This window comes from Uloborus diversus, chromosome 6 (genome assembly GCF_026930045.1).
Source record: "Uloborus diversus isolate 005 chromosome 6, Udiv.v.3.1, whole genome shotgun sequence".
In the NCBI taxonomy this organism is placed as follows: domain Eukaryota; kingdom Metazoa; phylum Arthropoda; class Arachnida; order Araneae; family Uloboridae; genus Uloborus; species Uloborus diversus.
The window spans coordinates 30,216,318-30,237,895 of NC_072736.1; the positions used below are offsets into that span (position 1 = coordinate 30,216,318).

The 21,578-nt window shown below is 33.2% G+C and overlaps 1 protein-coding gene across 1 annotated transcript; it reads right to left on the reverse strand.

Annotated features, from left to right (window-relative positions):
- Positions 1-19,726: 19,726 nt before the first annotated feature.
- Positions 19,727-21,277, reverse strand: LOC129224684 (uncharacterized). Its single transcript, XM_054859230.1, has one exon. It carries the CDS (start codon positions 21,095-21,097, stop codon positions 20,549-20,551), a length of 549 nt encoding a protein of 182 aa, XP_054715205.1. The 5' UTR covers positions 21,098-21,277; the 3' UTR covers positions 19,727-20,548.
- Between the last annotated feature and the right edge of the window lie 301 nt (positions 21,278-21,578).

Consider the following 21,578-nt stretch of genomic DNA (forward strand, 5'->3'; position numbering starts at 1 on the left):
CTAAATATTCATCTTTCTAAATCTGCAAAAAAAAAAAAAAAAAAAATGTCGAGATGTATTATTGAGAAAACTAGAACAAATTTAATGAACTGCTTGTGATGGAAATTTATTTTTTCTTTCTTGATTAAACCATAACAACGTTTTCAAAGTTTTTATTTACGTGAACAGCTCTAGGTAAAAAAGTATTAACTCTATATATTTGAAAGTTTGCAAAAGTTATATAATTGAATATATTTCTGTAACATAAACCTTCTGAAAGCTAATGTCCATGCAGAACCGGCCTTAGCACATGCGGAGCCCGATTGGAGAAATCTGGAGGTGCCCTTTACTGAATGGTTGTACAAATTCGAGAAATGCCGACCGATTTTTCTGATTCGGGCAAGGATTCGAAACTGCCGCAATTATCCGTCTTCCTACGAATTTCTACATCACGTTTGATTTTTGCTTCTTTTTTTTTTCCTTACGAAATGAATGAATGAATGGCTACAAAAATAAGTGTATATTTTAAGAACATATTCGATAATTTCAAGAACGATTTTTTCTTCCTTTTTTCTTTTTTTTTTTTTTTTTAAATTGGACGATATTATGGGATTTTAACATGACTGATTAAATGACCTCCAAAAATGGAATATGGCCTCCAAAACAGGGACGGATGGCCACCGTAGACTTCCTTCTTCCTATTCAAAGTTTGATTATCGTGAAATAACATGAGAAAAGTCCTTTCTTGAAGTATTTAGTTTAGAATAAATCAATCCACCCTGCAAAAAATAATTTTTTCTATAGATCATTATTGTGCAACTTTGAGAAGTGAGAGCCCCTTCACAATTGAAATGAGCGGGTGATTGCCCCCCCCCCCGTACCCCATAACGAACTATATAGCTTTGACGGGAAAGGAAAATACACCAAAATTTATCAGTTCTAAAAAAGCAATATTAGACTACATGCAAAAAACCAGACGTCTTTCTGATGTCAGAAGTAGAATGGAATTGAAGGGAACGAGTTAACTGTTCTTGGAAATTTTTCGAAATTTAAGTTTAAAAAAAGCAATCTTGATACGAAGATGTTTTTTTTTGGGGGGGGGGGGAATGCGTTAGAGTTAACCCCAAAATCTCCGGAAGTCTTCAAAGCTGACGTCTAAAATTGCAAATTTGGACAATTTTGTGTAAAATGAATTGAAAGGGGAGAGGCGGAGGTTTCCTGCCTACCGAATTATTTTTTAAACTTAAAATAAGTTTAGATTGATTTTGGTAACGATAGGGAATTAGGGGCTCCTCTCAGAAATTTTAGTTCGAATTAGGTGATGTTTGATGAAAATCGAGAAGGAAGGAATTTAGTGATCTCCTGCAGAAAACTTTCAAAATCGAGGGCTTTAAGGCGCAGTTTTAGACTATCATTGGTGACGTTAGTAGATTCAGTGACTCTTCGAACATTTTACGATGTTGAAGTATTAAAAATTCAATTTTAGACCCTGTTTCGTAACGATAGAGGAAAAGGGAGGAGATTCCTCCCGGAATTTTTTCGAAACTGAAATCAATTTTATGCTATCCATGAGAAGGAAGGGTTCGAGGGTTTGCTTTTCTCGTGGTAATATTTTCTAAAAGGGAAATTTTAAGCTATTGTGCTGGTGCTAAAGAAAGGGGTCATTAGTTACGAAAAAGGTTTCAAAGACTTTCCACATAATATATTTCGAAATTTATATCTTAAAAAACACTATTTTATGCTACCTTTGAAGACGTCAAAGGAGGAGAAGAGGGAGGAGGGTTGTGAAATTTATGAATCTTCCTTCCTTGGAACTCCTTTAAAATTGACAACAGAATGATGTAATTTTAGTCAGCTTTTTTGTGATAAAGTTGAGGTAAGGGCGTTTGAGTAGCCTTCTCCTGAATATTTTGAAATTGAAGTCTTAAAAACGCATCTTCAGTCACGTTAAGAGATATGTCAGGGTTTGGTGGCTGCCAAAAAATTATTTTTGGCCTTGAAGATTTAAAAACCAAATTTCAGGCTATATGTATAAACGTTAGAAGATGAATAACATTTTGCTTTCTTTAGGAATGTTATGGAGATATTTTACACGTATTAAGCACGCAGTATTTAAATTTTATCATTTATTTATTTATTTTTCAGAATTTCACCTATGCAGAGCCTGCTTACTGAATAAGCCAAATAGACCGTGGCCTAGGGCCCCCGATATTTCGGGACCCCCAAATGCATGAAATTACTTCAGTCTGGTTAAAATTGTTTCAGCCAATGGCTAAAGTAATAAAAAGGTTTAGTAACTGGTAAAGTAACTGGCTATACGTTATATTTTTTTTTCTTCCGGAAATTTATTTGAGACTAGTAGTTTTGGACACATATTTTCTAACTTTAATAGGGATGCTAAAAGGGTCAGGAAACTCCCCATACTCCCTTAATCGCACTGAAAGTAGCTCCATACCCCCCCCCCCCAGATTAAATATCAGTTAAGCAAATTATTATTAATATAAGTTAAGTTCATTTGAACTTTTTATTTCCTTTATTTTCTTTTGTGAGGAAAAAAAAAAATTTTTAGAGCGGGTCCCCTGCTGCCGCTGGGCCCCATTTGGCTCTTTTGCTCTAATCGGCTTAAGGCAATCTCTGTGTACATGCAATATGTGGTTTTGAAATAATGATTAATTTTAAGTAAGATGGCAAAAACCACGTTTTTTCGAGTAAAATGGTCTACAACTTAGCTATAAACTTTGTCTATAGTTATTAATTATTTCGAATTTGGAGGATCATATCATTCTCTTGAATCTAACGTACAGTTAGACACAAAAGAATTAAAAAATTACAAAACAGTGAATACATTGGAAGTGTTATACAAACAGTAGTTTTTTAAAAGAAAAAAGGGATTTTTAATTTCAAAATACTACTAAACTTTCAGAAAACCTTTAAAAAAAATTAAAAAAAAAAAAAAACTTTTCCCCCAACAAATGAAGTTAAAATGTTTTTCATCTTAAGTGATAAAGTGATGCAATGATTATGAAAAAAATAAATAAATAAATAAGTACAGTCGAGCCCGCTTAATGGAATAGGCAATTTGCCAGGAAAAATTATTCTAATAAGCCGGATATTCCATTATCCGGAATAAAAATAACACACATCAACGGTGTAGTACATGGGAATTTTATTACATTAAGCGGGATATTCTATTATCCGATATTCCATTAAGCGAGCTCGACTGTAAATAAATAAATAGGGTATTCGTCTACATAAAATTCTCTTCCACACACTTTCTCAGTGGGGTTGTTTCCTTCAGTCAAAATAACGACTTTTAGTCACTGAAATTGATAGAATAAGCAAAAAAAAAAAAAAAAAAAAACATGGGAGCGAGAAAAAAACTTTTATTTTCCCAACGCTTAATTTTTAAAATGTCCGATTTTAAAAATAAGGCGTGGTCTTTATGACGTCACAAATGATGTACTTTGGCGCGTCTGTCTAATGCGGTTTCCATGTTCTTATGATAATCAACAGAGTCGTAGCGTGACCATACATTTTGAGGGGACACCAGGGCTTTCGCCAAGAAAGGTGCTCCCCCCCCCCGCTTCCCCTAGTTTTTTCAGAAATCGAGTCACCAACTTCGTGATTTAAAAAACCAGAAAGTAAAACTTTTCGATCTTAAAAGAAAATGGAATAAAAATAATAAGTGAACAAACAGAATAAAAGTTTCAAAAAAGGTATTTTTTTCGGCGAAATTCCGAAAGCAAACGCAATTTTTGAATAATATTTGAGAACATTCAAGGTTCTGCATTTTATAAATATTTTTTTTAAAATATTTAACTTAAGTCAAGTTATTTAAAAAATGGTCAGATCCTATCTTTTTAAAAATGCTCTGTCAGAAAAAAATACTTTTAAAATTTTGAAACGACCCCATTAAGTTTCACACGCTAATACAGTCGGACCCCGGTTTAACGAACCTCTATTTAACGAATTTCGCGATTTTAACGAATTTTTTTCCCCTATACTAAAATGAAGGCAAAAGCCTCCATTTACCTAATAATAAACCTCGAAATAACGTATTATTTTAACAGCCGAAAAAAATCCTTTTTGTTAATTTGAGTTCGGACATATTGGATGTTTTCCAAATGTTACATCCATATTGTCTGAAGCAGAAAAAAGACTTCTTGGAATCAACAATTTTTGACGGGCGAGGGCGAGTTACGGGGCGAGGCGGGAAACCAACGAATATGGAATCTTATGCAGAAAGCGATAGTGAAACTTCCATTAAAACTTTCGTTTTCAAATGCTTTGCTTGGCCTATAAACTGTAAAAATGTACCGTAAACTATGGGGGGGGGGGGGGGGGGCTTACTTGAGCCTCCAAGGGCTACTTGAACCCATAAGAAAAAAGTGTTTAAAAACCGTCCTGGTGCTACATAACTCAATGTATTGACTTAAAGAACTTTTTCCATGACAGGTAGCAGTACTAGGTAAAGGCTGGAGAATGAAACAAAGTTTCTGCTATTCCCGCCTTTTTCTGATTGAGGGTTATGATTGCAAGTTGTCTAAACAGTTGTTTTTTTGTGTCTGCAAACTTTCATATATAAGTTCATGGAAACATCTGATATCATCAAGGTCAACATAGTTTTATGTTTGCATTCTATTTCTTATAACAGTGCTTTAAGGTTATAGCTATATAATTAACATAGTAACTAATATAAGCTAGTAAAAGTGCAATTGTTGCCTTAAAATGCTGCTACTTGAACTCAGCCTTCAAACAGCCCCAAACCTCATTTCATCACTGAATTGTGTTAAGTAAGGTATGTAATCTTTTAAAATAAAGAGGTTAGTTACTATTTATAACCGTTTTTTGCAGATCTGGCCATAAATAGGGTCCGAAAGTAAAAGAGAACCCCTTGAAGTAGGAAATAATGCGGATTATTAAGAGGAAAAATTAATTGTGTCCAGACTCAACAATTCCGGGAGAAATGTTTTAGAGAGTGGCATCAGCCCATTTTGACTTAAGTATATCAACTCTAAAAAGGAAATTAAAAGGTCGTTAACAAAACAAGTCTGGACATCCTGTAGTATTTAGTAGCTAGGAAGAGCAGGTATTAAACAATACCAGAGAAAAAAATACATCCAAGTAATTAAATTGAGGGGTTTTCATTCTTTCTAATGTTTAAATAATGAGCCTTTCAATTGATTTTAGCTGTAGTTAGATTATGATTCTATTTGTGAAATTATGTTAGCCTAAAAATGTTTTTATGTATATTTTGATTTTATATTAATTTATATAATTGCAATTTATGTAAATAGTTTGCTCACTAGAATGTACGTTTTGAGTTTATTTTTCAAAATCATTGGTCCTTCTTGATACCACCACTTATTTTATAGTTTTTTCTAATAGATTTGCTGAGTGGGGCCAAGTAGCCCCAGCGCGGGGGCTACTTGAACCCAATTTTTAAAAATAGAAAAGAAAATATAGAGTTAAAATTTTTGTTTTAAAAAAGGCTTTAGGTGGTAGCAAAACGCCTGAAAAGTGGTAATAAAACAAGGTTATCAGTTCACATTATGGGCTTAGCAAAGCATTCAGTGTAAAACTCGCAAAAAGTATGAATTTTCGGGTTCAAGTAGCGTCATTTTACGGTATCTCATGCAACAGGCTGCAAAAGGACACAGTATTTTCCTCTCTCCATCAAGTCGAAAGAGAACTATTTCGAGTCAAGTATCAAGGAAGTTTTCAAACATCTATTATACTCAGTAGTTTAAAATTACAAATTAACTTGCGTGTAATAAGTCGTGGATTGCTGAATAAAAAGTGCATACTTTCTAATTCGGATATTTTTGAGCAGTTGCTTATTAGGAGTTTTACGTAAGATAAGTGCCTCTTTTTTGAAAAAAAAAAAAAAAAATCGCACCCCTATATTACGAATAACCGCGATTTAACGTATAAAAGTATAAAAGTTTCGGCCCCGGTGAATTCGTTAAATTGGGGTTCGAATGTATGTTTTTCTTCTAGATAGGAGTCTAACAATTCAAAGCGCTTCACTGTAAATATTGCTTTTTTTGCAGAGATACTTCGTGTGCAGGGAAGTCTAAGAAAGTTTGACTCCTGCTAAGATTGTATACTATGTTGAAAGATGAGATGAGTCAACAGTACAACTGAACTCTGACAATGAACATGAAAGCCTTGTTAATGTTAAGTACACAATTGAACCAAACGAATGAATAATTAAAATAAAGTAAATAAAATGAATGATGTATTATCGTGGGGGGGGGAAGCAGAATTCTGATAAATAAATGTAAATTAAAGTTACATTAATGCATAAAGAAATACAAGGATACTACACCAATTCAGTCAGCCACGTGTATTTACATATCAGATAATACTTCAAATTTCAAATCGATGTGAAAGTATAGAATGTTTTTTTTTTCAAATTCGAGTGCTTCTGGTTGAGACTATGATTTATTGAGGGAAAAAAAGAAAAAAAAAAAATCGTAGAGAAAAATTACATCTATTTTTCAGACATCATTTACTAATCATAGATATTCAATCAAATTTTGTGAAAGTGTAAGTTTAACTTTCATTAATCTCGCAGTTTTTTTTTTTTTTTTTTTTTTTTTTTTTTTAAGTTCTTTTATTTGCAACAGAACTGAAATTAAAATCATGAAAATCAAAAGTATTTTGTGAGATATTCATATCATTTGTAAATATATCGGAACAAAAAACTAACATTTATGAAAAAAAAAAACAGTACTGTCTTTAAAAAAAGCTAATATCAATTTAATATTATAAAATAATTTTACATAATATTGCGCTGTTTATACACGTACTTTAAAGATGCACGAAAGTTAGAAATTTCAATACATTTTCAGAGCTTGATTATAATTTATGGAGTTATATTTTCCGTGCCGGGAGAAAAGTGACTTCAGCTCAAAATTCAAATTTTCACAATAGTACTTGTATTGAACATTGCAGCTAGGTCTTGAAACATTCTTATTTTTTTTTTTTAATTTTCATTTTATATTTATTTTTAAAAAATCTTCCCAATTCCTATGCACTGTAGTTGATTGCTCGCCATCCAAATTTTGCTATAAGAAAAAAAATCAGTTTATATTTTCAGATTTTTTATTCATACTAAATATCATAGGATAAGGTCACTTATAAATCGTAATATTCTAAAAGTTATACAATAAAACATGAAGCAATTATCAAAAAATAAATTATCCATTCTATAAGAAAAATGCGTAACATTAAACAAAGGATACAGTTGAAAAATGGGGGACTTTGGAAAAGGGAAAGCTCCACGTTTTTTACTCACAGGAGAGCTTAAATTCATAACAATTTGAAGAAATTTTTAAGTTAGACACGATTTAAAGAATAACTATTCATAATTATCGTTTCTAAGTGAGTAAAGTTAAATATATTCCAAAAATATGCAGAAACAATAAAAAGTACAAAAAATATCAAAATCGAAATAAATGGTTTAAAAAAAAAAAGTTAAGCACTATTTTTGCATGAGAACTGTCAGAAACGTGATTTTTCCTTCACTAATTTAACTTCCATGATTTTCGTACATCACACAATGGCAATGGATCATGTGACTCGCTATGTACTAATCACAAGGAAATAAGTGAAAACCAGCTTCAATCAAATCGACTTGGTGAGAAACGATTTCTATAGCTCAAAAGTCAATAAATATATAAAATGAAATAAAATAAAATAAATTAAAAGAAAAAAAAACAATTATAAAAAAAAACTATAATTTGGATTTACGTACTAACTGTAAGTTTCTTTTCGACTCGAATATTTGTTAAGAAAAACTGTAACATTCAACACGAAGTAGTGAAAACTCGAAATTCGGATTTCGGCCCCTTTTTCCTCATCCGAAAGTCTTTATCATTCATCTTAATACATATTTATTGGGGCCAACCCGACCACCAGAATGTCTTTCGAACCTCACTGGGGAAGTGGCGCAGCGAAGGGGGGGGGGGGGGTGAAAACACCCCCCAGAGACATTGCTTTTAACATAAATGCAAATTCTAATACAGTAGTTTATGCATACGAAAGGGATGTTTTGATCAAAAAATCCCCTCCAGAAGGTACTTTTGATCAAAAACTCCCCTACAGTAGGTATTTTTGATCAAAAAATCCCTCTAGAAGGTATTTTTGATCACCCCTCCCCCAAAGGTAGTTTTTATCAAAAAAAAAAAACCTCCAGAAGGAATTTCTGGCTGCGCTATAGTGTGGGAGAACAAACGTCTTTGTTTGGAATTATTACCAAAGTAGAATAAAAACACTTCATCAAATAAAAACTAAATTACTTTTACAGTAGGAAGAGCAATATACAGATTATAGCATCTTCAGTAAAGCAAAAGTTCCGTGTTCAATATTTGTGTTTTCAGCATTGGGGGGGGGGGGGGAGCGTTTTCAGATGTTGTTTAGTTTGAAAATATTTCATTGATCAATCTTAACTTGAATTTTTCCATCGTTATGAAAAATGCAGAAAAACAACTAAAGACACTTAAATGCAAAAGTAAGTTTGCTGATGTAACTTTTGAATTGCACAATTGGTTACATGAATCACGAAGAAATACATAACAAATTACTCTAATTGATTGCTAACAGTGTCAATTTTTGCTCTCAGTGTTTAGTGATTTTTTTATTAAATAGAGACGAGATACTGCGAAGATAAAAGAAACAAACACTTGAAAGTACAGTGAAACCTGTGTAAGTTGACCACTTGCGGTGCAGTACTTTGGTGGTCAACTTAGACAGGTGGTCAACTTATAAAGGGTGTGATGATTTTTTTTTTTTCATGTCATTTCTTGCACCATGTATTCATTTTTTGACTAATTGACACTTACTCTTTCCGTTCAACTCACTTTCATTGTTTAACATCACTTTGAAACAATAATTTAAAATGTTATTCAAATATTTTTAGAGGTTATTCACTCAGAGTGACGTATAATGTGTCGTGTAAATTTAAAATTTCAGTAAATTGATCAAAAAAAAAAAAAAAAAAAAAAAAAAATCATTGTTTATAAAAAGTTATTGGAGATTAATAGTTCCTAAAATTTCATAGCTAATCAAAAATAACAAATTTTTCGCTTATTTTTTTCTCATATTCATTTAATACATTTATAACCATGATAATCTACTTTTCAACAAAATAACTCCTTATTGAAGTTTGGCGCACTTATTCGACACTAGGTTTGGAAATTCCACATATGTTAGCTAATTTTCTCTGGGTTCCTCCCTTTTCAATTAATTTTAATATTTCTTACTTTTTATCAATTTCAAGTTCAACTAACTTTCTTTTTGAAGCCATTTTATTTAAAACACAAAGAGCAACAAGCTGGACTCTCATAGTTCTAAAAGGCAGTTGGAAATGAAAATGTCCTATTTCTTAATCCCTTGCACCAGAAATACTACTATGCAAGTAACTTTTACTATAGCACAATTCCAGTGTTGCCCAAAATATTGCAACTGGAAAAAAATACTTTGTACTTTTCTACTGACACATGTTTTCATTGAACAGAGAGTTTAAAAGGTAATCTCAAATAGAATAACAAAAGAAAAACAAGTTTGGAGAATAAAAGGGTTCTTAGTAGTTTTCCAATGTAGTTAAACTTACAAGGAGGTTTAGTTATGCTGCTGTTTTATTTAGTTGGTAAAATGCTGGTCTGGCATCAAAAATATTCTTGGAAAGCTATAAAAAAAATAAATAAAATAAAATAAAATAAAATAATTTTCTAAATTAAGTTTTAAAAAATAAACCAAGTGATCAACTTACAAAGGGTTTTTTACAATACTCCAAACCAAATTTGGGGTACATTAGTGGTCAAGATAGACAGGTGGTCAAGATAGAAAGGTGGTCAAGTTACAGAGGTTTTCCTTCATTATACAAGATAGGACTAATTCCGTTCGTGACAAAAGCGGTCAACATAGACAGGTGGTCAACTTACAAAGGTGGTCAACTTTACAGGTTTTACTGTATCTTAAAACAACAAATGATGCTGAATCAAAAAAAAATAATAAAATAAAATAAAATAAAAAAAAAACTATACGATTTATTTTACATTAAATCATTAGTAGAAACATTCTGTGCCAGATAGGGGAAGCTGCTGTACCCACGGACAAAATTTACTTTTTTAATTTTTGCTGGTCTCTAGAAATGGATAATCGGAAAATTTTTCTGTCAGAATCTACAACTTATTATTTAATTTGGCAATTTTTGTCAGGTGAAAATCTCAAAGCTTTCAACTTCAAAAATTTTTTCTTAAAAACCATCTTTTTTGTCCGTGGTACAACACCCCGTTCACCCCGCGGACAGGTGCCTTTGTACCCGTGGACATACCAAAAAATAATATATAAATAGGTCTGAGGAATTCAATAATACTCAATACATTTTCATAATCTATTTTATATTGAAAAACTTCAAATAGCCATTGAAAATAACATTAAATAAAATATCTAACAGAAATTAAACTTTGAAAATTAATCGAAGGTTTTTCCTTTTGTTAAAATTTTCCTTAATTTTTAACATCAGTGAATTCTTTAAATAAGTTATTACTCTTAAGAGAGTTAATGATGTTATGAATAATTAATATGTTTTTAAACAAAAAAAAAATAACTAGATTCATGACATTATGGCTCTCTATGTACCTATATAATAACCTGAATTTATATGCAAATTGAAACCTTTAACTAAAATTAACCCATTACAAAAAAAAAAAAAAAACTCAATTTAGATTAAACCAATAAAAATCTAGAAAAGTTGACTTCAAATGAAACAGGTGAGATCGACTGCCTGTAGATCCTACAATAGGTGGGAATTACTTCAACATTATATCTTCAAGCCCTTCTTCAAATTCATCATCAGTTTTGAAAGCAAATTTCGGACGTTGATGACAAGACACCATTTTGAAGTACTTTACATTGTAAGAAGACTCACGTGGGACCCAAGGAGAATAAAAATTGCCGTCCGTGGTTACATATGGTTATGTGTGCTTGTGTACGATCGTACGCCATTTTGGTTTTGCAAGCCAGTCACATGGACAAGACCACAGTTTTACAACATTAATAATCAGAAACAAAACCTTCAAAATATATGGAATCATGATACCTACAACAAAAATGAATAATACAATCCACGACGGACGAAAAAAAAAATGAAATTGCTCATGTTTTTTTTTTTTACTTAGATCCTACTAAAACTGAAAAAATGTGATAGAATCTTAAATGTTCGTTTGATGGCGTTGAAACTTCCTGGGGTACTGAAGAAGGCTGTGACACACAAGTTGAACCCCAATTCCGATCTCTCTCGACGATACCTGGAATTTCCGGACCAACGTCCGTAGGTACAACCATCCGTGGGTACAGCAGCTTCCCCTACACTTTCAGAAAAAATATTAATTAATGCCAGAGGCAAACCTAACTAAAGATTTTAGAGGTGGGAGATTCAAACGAAATTCTAATTTTACCGAATGATAAAATACGAGCTTGATATATATGCATAACGATCTAATGCGAAAAGGAGCATTAGACATCATTGAAAAACAATGTAACAAACGACAAAGAATCCAATGTTTCAATATTACCTCCAAATTTCCCGAATCTTTTTGGGAGGTCACAATGACCTCCCATCGGGGGGTGTCTCTGTTTAAAGTAGTTTTCATGGTGATTTTGAAGTGACTGAAATTCAGTCGCACAACTCTTTATTATAACTGGAAGCAAAATATTTTTCCAAAACATTCGTTTAATGCTGATACGAATAACTTTGGAAGAAGCTCTTAAAAAGAACTTAGGGTAGACCGACCAGTGAATGAACAGTTAAGCACTATTTCATTTTTTAAAAACCCCAGTAATTTTAAAATTCTATACTATACAGATTGTGATAGCTAAAACATTTTAATTGATCTATGTAAATATCTCTAAAAAATCGCGGGAACATAAATGGTTCCGTTTCCGACTTTTTTAGGTGTTTAAAGAAAAAATGGCACAAAGACCCAGTGAATGAACACTTCGAACAAGTAAATGAACACAAATTGGTCCAGTGAATGAACATGATAAATTTTTTGATTCAAAAAGAAACTAAGTTTCTTTGAGATCTATCTATCTATATAACTACTATATCTATTTATCTATCCATCTATCTATTTAGATAACTATTTATATCTATCTATGTATCTATCTACTTATCTATCTATCTATCTACTTATCTATCTATCTATTTATATATCGTATCTATCTATCTATATATCTATCTATTTTTATATCGTATCTATCTACTTATCTGTATCTAGCTATCTATAAAATATTTATCTATATATATTTATCTATCTATCTATCTACCTATCTATCGATTTATTTATCTACTTATCTATCTATATACTTATCTATCGATCTATCTATCTATATATCTATCTATCTACTTATCTATCTATCTAAATACTTATCTATCGATCTATTTATCTACTTATCTATCTATATACTTATCTATCGATCTATCTATCTATCTATATACTTATATATCGATCTATCTATCTAATTATTTATCTACTTATCTATCTATCTACCTATCTACTTATCTATCTATCTAAATACTTATCTATCGATCTATTTATCTACTTATCTATCTATATACTTATCTATCGATCTATCTATCTAATTATTTATCTACTTATCTATCTATCTACCTATCTACTTATCTATCTATCTCTCCACTTATCTATCTATCTATTTATCTATCTACTTATCTCTATATATATATATCTACTTATCTCCACTTATCTACTTATCTATCTACTTATCGATCGATTTATCTACTTATCTCTCTACTTATCTATATACTTATCTATACATCTATCTACTTATCTATCTGTCTATCTACCTAACTATCTACCTATTTATCTGTCTGTGCATCTAAATATCTACCAATCTATTACCGTTCCTCCTAATCAATCTATTTATCTATCTATCTACTTGCTTTTTTACTTGTCTATCTACCTATCTATCTATCTATCAGCATATCTACCTAGCTATCTATCTCAATATTAGTCTCTCTATCTACCTATATATCTATTTACCTATTATTTTTTATATATCTATCTCTTTATCTTCCTCTATCTATTTATCTATCTATATACAAACATACATTCATATCTACCTATCTATTCTCTCTCTTTGTATATATATATTTCTATTTCTCTATCTCTCTATCTATCTATCTATCAAGAGAGATAAATATATAGAAAGATAGATGTAAGTAGGTAGGTTAATATACAGATAGAGATATAGATAGACAAAAGATAAAACTCAGTAAAAAGTGCATTGTTTACAAAGACAAAAATAAAGAAATTATAAAATATATAATGAAATCTTTACTAATAATAAAGCTGAAAGTCTCTCTGTCAGGATCTCAGTAACGCACATAGCGCCTAGACCGTTCGGCCATTTTTCATGAAATTTGGCACAAAGTTACTTTGTAGCATGGAGGTTTGCACCTCGAAGCGATTTTTCGAAAATTCGATGCGGTTCTTTTTCTATTACAATTTTAAGAACAAAAATATCATAAGATGGACGAGTAAATTACGAAATTATCATAACGTGGAACCGTAACATGGGCACAAGCCAATTGGCGAGATACGAAATTATCATAACGTGGAACCGTAACATGAGTACAAGCCAATTGGCGATAAAATTTACCATACATTATTTGTAAATATACAGGCGAACCAAAAGACCTTTTAATTTTTCTATTACGGGCAAAGCCGTGCGGGGTACCACTAGTACATAAATAAATAAGCATATAAAACTATCTGCATTACAAATAAGCAAGAAAATTAAAATATCTCAAAGAAACTTTAAATTTCTTTTTAAATCAAAAGAAATTTTGCCATTGTTCATTCACTGGGTTTTCGCAATTTTTCGAACCCAGTGACTGAACAATGAACTCTACCTGAAAATCTACGCATTCTGCATTGACTGAAACAATTTAAATCCATAGCCTAAATATGTATACTTAATTTTTCTTTCGTAAAGTTAAAAAATAAAATTTATCAATAAAAATAATATTCATCAAAATAATTGCTTGCGCGAAACCAGCCTTATTATTTTAAAAGAGAAAAACAATGATTCACGGCAGTAAAACTTTCAAATTTTTTTCAGGAAAAAAATACGTATCCAAAGTAACCAATCAGGTGTCAGATAACTTAGAATATCAATAACGAACACTTTTGTAGTGAATTTATTAAGAAAAAATTTTTTGGAAGCTTATTTTTTTTTTAAAAATGACGCGCTGTTCATTCACTGGGTGGTGTTCACTCACTGGTCGGTCTACCATACTAATTTTCAAATAAAAATTCGTTAGATACAAGAATTTTCCTTTTCTTTCCTAGTTCATTCTCATTTTCTTCATTTGTCTTCTTCTTTTTTTTTCTTTTATTTATTTATTTATTTATTTATTTATTTTGAGCAATCACGATTGCTTATTGTTCTCATTTGACTGTCGTTGGCGTTACTTTGATTTTATTTTCCCCCCGCCTTCCTCTGCAGCACCACCGTCGACCGGCCTCTTCCGGTGGCGTCCATCTCCGACACACACGCGCACCTTTATACATTAACACACACGCCTACATACAAACACACAGGTCTACGCACACACAAATGCCTACACACGCACGCACGCACGCCTACACACACACACACACACACACACAACTATACACACGTAACCGCCCTGGAGGAGGGGCACGCTTGGGAGGACAGGAGCCGTTTCTAGAAACAATAACTCCAATGAGTTTCGTCCTTTCGCAACTTGTGATTGCGAAAAACATAATTTGAATTCAAAATTTCAGAATTCAAATAACATTTTTCTCGACGCTATACAAGAGTTATATCCAAATTCTTTTTCTTTTTTTTTTGTTGCGAAAATCAGATGGATATGAATCAACTGCTCCTGCATGAGCTGATCAACCTTTGTGCTTTTGCAGGAATTTTTCCCGTCCGTCAATTACGCCAGTCGCTGGTAAACAGAGTTTGACTGAGTTACTGTGTAGGGCTTTCGTCAAATATTTTAATTTCAAAAAAAAAAAAAAAAAAAATGACGGAACGACTGGAGCAGTTCTACTGCATCAAATTTAGGTAGAAACTGAGCGACCGCAAAAGGGAAACCATTTGAAAGTTGCAGTAGGCTTTCGGTGAGGATTTCTCAGCACATTTCTCGCACTTGATTTCGAGTTTAGAGCGAAAAACCAGACGCGTGTAGTTCAATAAACTCCTTAGTCTCCTGATATGGCTCTTCAGCCATCTCCTGATATGGCTCTTCAGCGACTTCTGGCTGTTCTTCAAAGTCAAGAGACGATTGAAAAGTTACTGCTGCTCCAGTCATTTTGCCATTTTCCTTGAAATTAAAAAATTCGACGAGAGCACTACTCTTTCTGACAGTCAAACTCTATTCGCCAGCGACTGACGCTATTGCTAAACAGGAAAAAAATCATGCATGCACAGAAAGGCTCAAAATCGCTCATGCAAGCGCGCTTGATTCATACCCATCAGATTTCCACACAAAGAGTCTGATACTTTTCCAGCGGCCCTTGTGTATAATGTTATAACTTTTATGCCATTTTCAACTCGACAATTTTTTCATAATGGGAAGAAGCATTATATTAAAAGTAAAATTTGAGGAGTGTACTGCCGTGCTAAGCACAAAAATCATATTTGCACATTTTTATCAAAATTGAGTTATTGTCACGAGGTGGTTCTTTCAAAGGTGGTTCATTGTATATTTTACCAATATGCAATGTTTTGGGGTCATTTGTGAATGGGAAGTATTTTTTCAAAATTTCTGAAAAAGTATAATCTGAATCAAATATATGGCGGCCTAAAACTTTAAATAGCAGTTTCTCATTTTGAGCTCACACCAGCAAATACGACTTCTGTGTTTAGCACGGCAGTATAAGTATCATTATCCTAGTATAGTTTCTAAAATCTGAAAAATTGTCACCAAGGATTTTTTGAGTAATTTTTCAATAAAGTTATTCTTTTTGACCTATTTTCCTTTTTCTTATTGGTTGCGTTCGACGAGCACGACCGAGAGCGACCGGTTAGTTATTCACGTGACAACTAATGATCACTTGCTCCAATCAGCCAATCAACTGCTTAGAATGGTAACCGGTGAGGTAACCGGTAGATCATAGAACGTTGCGGTTTGTAACCAGTTACTTACCGGTCGACCGGTGAAGTTCGTCGAACGCAACCATTATGGTAAAAAATGTTGACATTGATAGTTACCATCTTGCCAACACAAGCTTTATTTTAAAAGAATCTTTAAATTCGAAATCTTCAAGGACATTAAAGAATTTTAAGATAAACATTAATTAAAACAATAACTTCTACTTCAAGTAAATAAATTGCTAGAGTTTTAGTTCGAAACACATTCAGTCCTCACTGTGAATATGTCAAGAAATTTGTCTAATTGACTGTATTTTCGAGCTTCTAAGTATGGCAGTATTATTTTTTAAAAATGCTCTATACAAATGTTCTTAGTTCATTGGCTAAACACATTGTAGCAGTGAAGTTGATTTGCAAAATGTTACCTTTTAAACAATCTTGCTGTTCCACAATGATTCATTCTAGTTGCTGAGCAGAAGGGCATTTAGGAGCCAGCACCGTTATGACAACAGAAGCGACAAGCAACGCAACGCAAAAAGCCCAGAAAAGCACAAAAAGGGACATTCTCAACTTCGCCCACGAGGGGTCAGCGGCGTATTTCATGACTTCACTTTTGTTCAAGCCGCGGCTGACATTCAATGCTTGGATATCGACTTTGCCATCACATTCGTCCAACTCCACGCTGGTGAACTTCGCTGCTCTAGCATCCCCCGACGAAGCCCCATCAGCCTGATCTTTATTATTCGTAACTTTAGCTAGTTCCATGTTTTCAACTAATTATGGGAATATTTCTCGAGGTGTAGAGCGCCGATATCTTGCTCTCTCGAGATCAGATAGAAGGCAGAGTGCTGAAAATTAATTCTCGTTTCCGCACTGACCGCGTAACGGGAAAGGCAATGAATTGTCAGAACAGCGGAAATGAGCAGAGCTGATAGCTTTTGACTGAATGATAGGTTTAAAAGAAACATCTCGCGTTTCTCATTTCAGAAGGAGACTGGGAATCAGAGTTGACATGGAGTGAAAACGCTGCTTCACATTCTTTCGACGCAGAGTCCGATTACTGAATAGGCCAACTAGACCCTGGCCTAGGATTCCCGATATTTAGCGACCCCCAAATGACTGAAATTACTTTAGTCTATGGCTAAAATTGTTTCAGCCAACGGCTAAAGAAAGTTTGAATACAGTGAGCCCCAAGTAAGTATTTGGCTTAGGGCCCCTCGATAACTTAATCGTTCTCTGGGCATGTGAAATATATTCTGTAGAAGAGAAATGTGTGAAAACACAGAAAAACATAATCAGGAGTGCCTCGAGCGAAAAACCTTTGGGAGGGGGCAATTCTCAAATGATCGAACGGAACTTCAAATTTTGCTGAATAATATAATGCGGGTGCAAACGTACTATTTTATGCGAAAGGGCATACGGATGTTGAAAAAAATCAGTCTCCGAATTTGTCGGTTAGTCAAACAAAATTGGCGTAGTAAGTATGGGGGGGGGGGGGTACAGTGATTTCTTCCCGGGGCACCCCTGAACATATTAGTTATTGAACCCTTAAAACGATAATTCGAAAATTAAACGAAAATTCTGAGTATCAAATGGAATGGAATTATAAAGGAAACGTAATGAGTCGGGAGTCGGCTAAATGCAGAGAATGGAGATTTTTGAATATCACCCGTTTACATTGCATTACCCGTTACAGTTGAGTCCGCTCCGCCAGCCCGTAACAGCCAGCTCCGAACTATCCTGCTTTCCTCCTGATAAGGGATTCGGGAAATGATCCGCTTTTTCCTCTGATGGGGATTTTTTCTTATTGCTGTTTGTAAATAACTGCCACGAGCCTGCTTTTCGGTCGATGTAAATGCATTCTAAGAAGAGAAGTGAAGAAAGTAACCAGCGGCCCAAGAGAGCCTCAGACCTCCACTGAAATACATTCTCATTACATGAAAATAACGAAGAGCATTTTTAAGCTAATGAAAAAATTGAAAATATAATACTGTGTATTGCATACTAGCGTATAAGTAAAGCAATTACTGCAAAAAATGATAAAATACTGCTGAAGGGGGACGGGGGTCGATTTATACGTGGAGCAAAATTTTTGTTGTTTTCGTCCACATCCCTCTCTTTCTTTCTCTCTCCCTCGAAAAAAAGAAACAATGGAACACACATTTCTGTCCTAACTTTTTAAACGAACACCTAAGAAACAAGTACTGACATACTCTGTTATAATTTTATATTGTCTGACCATTAATTAGTGGCAATATTAAAAGAGTGACTGCACAATAAGGGCTTGAAACGCTGGATTAGAGATCTTCTCAACAGGGTAGAAATCAGTGCTCATTTTCAGAAAATAAATATAATGAGGCGACAAGAAATTAAAAGCACGAATTTTATGGATTCATTTAGATTTCCGAACGAAACAACAGTTAACAAAAATCGTAGTCGGGAATATGAAAAATTTACAAAACTTGGGATCGCAAAACGAACCTTTTACAAATATCGCGACTGCAAAAACGAAACTATTCGTACTAAAATATGAAAACCGCACATTTCTGATCTTAAGCTTGTTACTTTTTAAAACTTACTAAAAAAAAAAAAAGAACACGGGAGAATATTTCAGATTATTTTTTCTAAAAGAGGTTTAGACTTACAAGAAAACTTTCCGATATTCAAAAAAAAAAAAAAAAATTTTTTTCGCCCAAGGAAAAAGATAAATGAAAAATTAGGATTTTAAAAAACATTTTTAAAGCTATTTCACTAATATGTTCACCGTTTTTTACTTCCTTTTACAAAAAAGGAAGTATTGTATTCGCGAAAAAAATTTCACACAAAAATCGACCTTAATTTCCATTTTACTCACCCCCGAATGAATGTTGAGTTTTTTTTCGACTGGACCACACGTGGATAAGTGCCTAAGAAGTCTGTATGTACGTATGTATGTCGCATAACTCAAGAACGGTATGTCCTAGAGAGTTGAAATTTCGTACATAGACTCCTAGTGGTGTCTAGCTGTGCACCTCCCCTTTTGGTTGCATTCGGGAGTTTCTAAAAGGGTCTTTTGCTCCTTTTTTGAGGGAAATCATTGTTAATTTTGATGTAAACTCAAGTGGTGATATAATTTGGCGAACACTTGGCGATATATCGCCAGTCTTTTGGCCGCCAACTTGGCGATTTTTTTTAAAAATCTGATTTCCATTTGGTCACTGATGGGGATATTTAGAGTAAACTATTGAATCACATTAAAATTTCCAGTAATGGGGAAATGACATTGAATTGGAGTAAAAGGAAGTCATGTGATGCACACATCAGCTCGTTTACATCTGATTTCAAATAATCGTTTTTGCCCATATTTTCACTAAAAAAGTAGCGATAGTTCCCTGCTTCAAAATAGTCGCTTTCTTTGTCACTAATAGTGGCAGTCCTGAATACAGAACAGTTTGGAAAAGATGATATTTAGCTCATCGTATTTGCTACTCTAAATATGGAAATAATCGAAACTATTTTATGAAATTAATGTGTATTTCGTAGCTAAGATAAAAGGCAAATACAGGAAAAAGATAAAAATAAATTTTATTTTAAATTTTCAGTTAAAATTCATGTATTACAATAAAATATTGGGCAAGATTTACTAACAAAGTCATGAAAGAAACTGAATGCAGAAGAATATTAATAAAATCGTAAGAGCCATCGAACGGTGGAAATTAGCATTAATTCAAAAGTTCAGATTCTATTGGAAAGGGACAGTACATTTTTGCCTGTACATCCTCAATCCTCATATACATGTTTCATAACTATCAACTACAATCAACAAAACCTGATTAGTGAAAATGGAATTTATGAGCCAGTTTTGTTAAAAAATGAGCCATCATTGCTTTACTTTCCAACACTTTCACCGGTCTGTTGTTTCCACGAGAAGGCACTTCGCCCCGCCTTCTCGAACGCCAAGTTCAATTTTACGCGAGGGTGATCGGTCAACATATCCCCGCGCTTGTAAATGAGACAACCAGACAACCTTAATTTTGACGTGCATTTTAATGTGCAAAAAAAAAAAAAAAAAAAAAGTCTTAGTCTCCTTTACATCACTTGCTTCACTTATATGTTGCTACTTTCGTTATTCTTACATTTTAAAAACTGCTGCTTTTAACAACAAAATGCTATGATTCGAATATGCGTTCCACCGAAATAGAATCACACCACATCGGATGCCACGTGAAGCAGGCGGAGTCATGTACCTTCTCGTGGAAAACGGACAATATTAGTAGAACAGCTCTTAGATTCCATTCCAAAAATCCTTCAGTGGAAGATATAGAACTAGATTCTGAAATGCATTTGACGAAGAAATAGCACTTTATAAGATAACTGTCACAAGCAAAAAGAATGAGTTTTGAACGTTGCTTAAAATTTCTGCGAAATAATTTCATTTTATAACGCATAACACATGGGAGAGAGGAACAACAAAACCGTGTCGTGATGGCACCCTGAAATATGTTTTCTCACCAACACTACCATCTGAATCTCCTATCGCTTCATCTACACACAAACCAACGTATATTTCTGATTTTTGGAGTGAATCTATGTGACCTACATAACAGACAGTTCCACATATTTCTCCAGAAATGACAATCTTATCGCCATTATTTAATGGAGGAGAAATGGATTCGAATTGTTGCTGTTTTTTCTTCCGACAATTTGCACAGGCGCAACCTTTTAAATATTTGAAAGTTTCTGGGTGGCATTCTTTCTGCATGCAAAGTTCACTTTTGGCAAGTTCCAGTTCCTGTCGCAGTTCTTCAACTTCGTCTTTTAATTTTGCCTTTTCTTTAAAAAGTGTCGCCAAGCCAGCACACAGTGAAACAAACCCACTACGCGCGTGTCCCATGACAAATGCAACAGCTTTGCTTACGTATTTTCTATCTTCCTCACTTGAGCTAGGTGTGGGTGATTCTTTGAAAGGCTCCGGCTCCATAATGATGACTGAAAATCTTAGCTTTTAGGGAGAAGTATGTCTTAATTATTTTTAAACAAGAACAATTACTTATTTTTACGACGTAAATGCAATGCCGTTAATTTCACATAAATCTTTAAGACTTCAGTTCAAAAACTTTCGAAAAAGTACTGTATCTACACAAGAATGATTTTACAATATTGTTATAATTCCAAATCTCATGGAACGTTTTTGCAGTATTATTATAAAAATTCAAAGTGATAAAAAGAACCATGAACTTTGCAGAGCACAATTTCATTCATTTATTTGGTATTTATTTTTTGGAGGTTCTAAAACATGTTACTTGCAAATTTTGGAGAAATCAACCTCAGAATTCTGAAGAAACTCATATTCAAAAGCAATAGAATTGAAAAGAAATCTCGGAAAGAATTGATTTTTGAATCAAGAAAATTGACTATTCATCGTGGTTCATTTATTCATTTTAGAGGAAATCACCAAACAC

Bases quoted from the DNA above. Each gene is read 5' to 3' on its own strand.
- LOC129224684 (XM_054859230.1), bottom strand. From the start codon at position 21,097: ATGGAGCCGGAGCCTTTCAAAGAATCACCCACACCTAGCTCAAGTGAG.